The sequence below is a fragment of the Zea mays genome, chromosome 4, assembly GCF_902167145.1.
Source record: "Zea mays cultivar B73 chromosome 4, Zm-B73-REFERENCE-NAM-5.0, whole genome shotgun sequence".
Taxonomy (NCBI): domain Eukaryota; kingdom Viridiplantae; phylum Streptophyta; class Magnoliopsida; order Poales; family Poaceae; genus Zea; species Zea mays.
In genome coordinates this window covers 2,514,368-2,517,562 of record NC_050099.1, presented here as the reverse complement: position 1 = coordinate 2,517,562, position 3,195 = coordinate 2,514,368, and the positions used below count along the sequence as shown (strand labels likewise).

Genomic DNA, 3,195 nt, shown 5'->3' with positions numbered 1-3,195 from the left:
TCACCTGGCTGCTCTGATCCGTCAGTCAAGACCCAGCACTCGCCCTTCACCGCTCCCGGTCTATCAGCACGAGCCCGCATGACCTTCACCTCAGCCATCGACCACCGTTCCTGTGCTCCACACCTGCACACCACAAGTCGACCAACATGGTTGCACAAGCATAATCTCACACTCTGGTCAGTCCACTGACTACCCCAGAGTGCTACCCGTTGATAATCAGTCATCATCAATCCGAACCACAAGGGATAAATCAACCTTGTGTTTGCACATGTCTAGAGGGGATCCCTGATCAGGCGATGGCAGGCGGAAGGCCTAGAGTTTGGAAGTGACTGAGATGAGATGCATTATATTCTAGCACCATGACAGCTCCTCTATGTATATTATTCGGGAAGTGACTTTTTTTTGTCTTCTTGGTTCTTATTGAGAAACTATAATTTTATAGCTACTTGTCAATCCTCGAGTCACTCGTACTCTGATGGGCTGTGACGTAACCATCACCCGTGTTAAGCCCATCGTACCCGGCCCGGCCCAGAGAACCCACACAGACACAGCTCGATGATTCGAGTATATGAATGTCCTCCTGAGATCTCAAAGTCCTACGCTGCTATAAGCTTCCAACATCCTCCCAACCAGCCATACCTGCGGATCGAACTCTAGCCAAGCAACAGAGAGGGGGGGAGAGATGACAGGTGTGGAGCCAGCAATTATCGGTGCAATCGCTAACTTGGCGGCCCCGGTCCTGCCTATAGCCATTAAAGGGATACAAGGTGCACTGAAGAAACGGCAAGTCCGTGACAGTGATGTTGAAACCCTGAAATCCCAGCTTAGCTACATCCAGGGCATCATCCGTGATACTCGGAAGACTATCAGGAGTTCCCAAGACCCGTCCGACAGGCTTCAATCCTGGGCTGGATACCTCAGATGCTTGGCGTACGACATCGAAGACCTAATAGAAGGCCGCCGTGCCGGAACCATGACAGGTGCGAAGCTTAATGGCAAGATTACTATCATCCAGGATTTAATCAGATGTGTACAGTCCTATCCGGAGTTTATGGCGGTTCCGACGAATGAGGCTCCTAGTCAAGGCGCTGCTTCTTCCTCCACTACTTCAAGCACCCAGGGCTTTCCGCTGGCTGATCTTGTGGGCAAGAAGGAGGACCTCGATGAGCTTCTGGACCTCCTCGTCCGGAGACCCGACAATGAGCTGGACAAGGTCCTCAAGGTGATGGTGATCTCCGTCGTCGGCTTCGGTGGCATAGGGGAGACCAAGCTTTGCCACACAGTGTACACGGACGTACAGGAGAGCAGAAGGTTCTCCCTGCATGCGTATGTCAGCGCTGCTGGGAAGGACTGCAGCATCGTTCTGGAAGAGATAATCGAGCAATTTAGACTGCAAGAGGATCCACAAGATAGCAGTGGTGGATTTTTTCACAGGTGAGCCGTCATATTTTCAGCCGCATGCATATTTGTTCTAAAATCTACCTTCTGAATTTGTATTTCGAAACCGCGTTTATTAGATTCGCCGGAGCGTTTCCTGGGGCTCGTCGTACTGACCAAGTTCATGGGTTACCCGAGTATCTCCAAAGGAAAAGGTGATTTCTTTTCCACTTTTCTGTGTGCAATTTGCTGATTAATTAACTATTCCCTCTATATATATATTGACCTTTTTTTTCCTCCTTCGTTTGCTGTTTATATATATAGGTATTTTGTGGTGGTGGATGGCGTGGAGTCTGAAGAACTGGTGAGTGGCATAGCATCTGCCTTCCCGGATAATAGTATGGGCAGTAGAATTATCATGGGTATGAGGACCGCAGTGGGCAGGGATGCAGAGAGATGTGTGGGTCATCGTCACAAGATGTGGCCACTTGAAGACAAGCAGTCGGTGGTGTGCTTCCTAAATGAAGCGGAGCGGCGGCGACGACGACATGAACAAGATTTATCGGATTTTGCAGTGGATTCCAAATTTTATTGAAAAGCATGTGAGTGCGAGAGGTTGTAAGCATTGTCTTGGTCTGACTTTTCAACCGGGTGTAGCCTATGTAGACAAGCAATCAAAAGCTAAAAACACCGGTTTCGATCGTCCACTACACTGCTCAAGTTCATTCAAAAGTGCAAATGGAAGCAGTCTTGATACAGTGATGTGGTGAAAAATACAAATACATCTCGATCTTTCTGATTATCACTTATCTTGATTTTGAATCTTTAGCACGATATGAATAAATCAAGACAAGTGAATGACTCAAGGCATGAGACATAGCCACCTAGCATACGAGTAATAGCAAAAAGGATTTCAACACATCCTACACATGCTAGGTGCCAATCTTAATGGTGAACAATTTTAGATTAAGCAAGTAATAGTCAAGTTCACAATTATGAAAACAACTTAGCTCAACAATATTGTATCAATATGAGCAAAAAGAGCCTAAGTATGCTATAGCATTATCATGTACACAAAGAACATACTACTAGAAGCAGAATCACATTCATGCAGATATAATACAAAAGAAAATGAAAGCAAAAAATAAGAAGAAAAGACCAAAAGGGAGACCTCTAATCAAAAAGGGAAACAAACACCCAATTCCCCTCACAAATGAACAAAAGTTTTTTGATCAAGGGGTTTGGTCAAAATGTCAGCAAGCTGGCGAGTGGTATCAATATAGCGCAATTCGATGTCGCCTTTCTCATAATGATCACGAAGAAAGTGAAAGTGAACATGAATGTGCTTGGTCCTCGAATGTAGCACAGGATTCTTGGCAACACTTATGGCACTCGTGCTATCACAAAGCAGAGGCACATGATGAAAAGTCAAAATCTCGTAAGGTAGCCATCATCCAAAGTAACTGCGAACAACAGTTAGCGACAGCAACATACTCGGCCTCTGTGGTAGACAGGGCAACACTAGACTGTTTTCGAGAAGACCATGAAACCAACGAAGTACCAAAAAACTGACAAGTCACAGAAGTAGACTTGCGCTCTAAAAGACAATCCGCAAAATCAGCATCAGAATAACCGCACAAGGACAGAACGGACGATGAGGAGTACCACAAACCAAACTCAGGAGTGAAACGTAGGTACCTCATAATCCGTTTCACAGCCTTCCTGTGAGATGTGCGTGGGGAAGCCTGGAAACGAGCGCACAAACACATTGCGAAGTGTATGCCCGGCCTCGTCGTAGTCAAATACAAGAGAGAGCCA

General features: G+C 46.3%; 1 protein-coding gene across 1 annotated transcript; it reads left to right on the top strand.

Annotated features, from left to right (window-relative positions):
- The first annotated feature begins 543 nt into the window (after positions 1-543).
- LOC118476846 (disease resistance protein RGA4-like) lies at positions 544-2,179 on the top strand. The gene is made up of 3 exons (XM_035967150.1): positions 544-1,434; positions 1,518-1,592; positions 1,702-2,179. The coding sequence occupies exons 1-3, from the start codon at positions 683-685 to the stop codon at positions 1,970-1,972; spliced, it is 1,098 nt and encodes a 365-aa protein (XP_035823043.1). The 5' UTR covers positions 544-682; the 3' UTR covers positions 1,973-2,179.
- Positions 2,180-3,195: the final 1,016 nt, after the last annotated feature.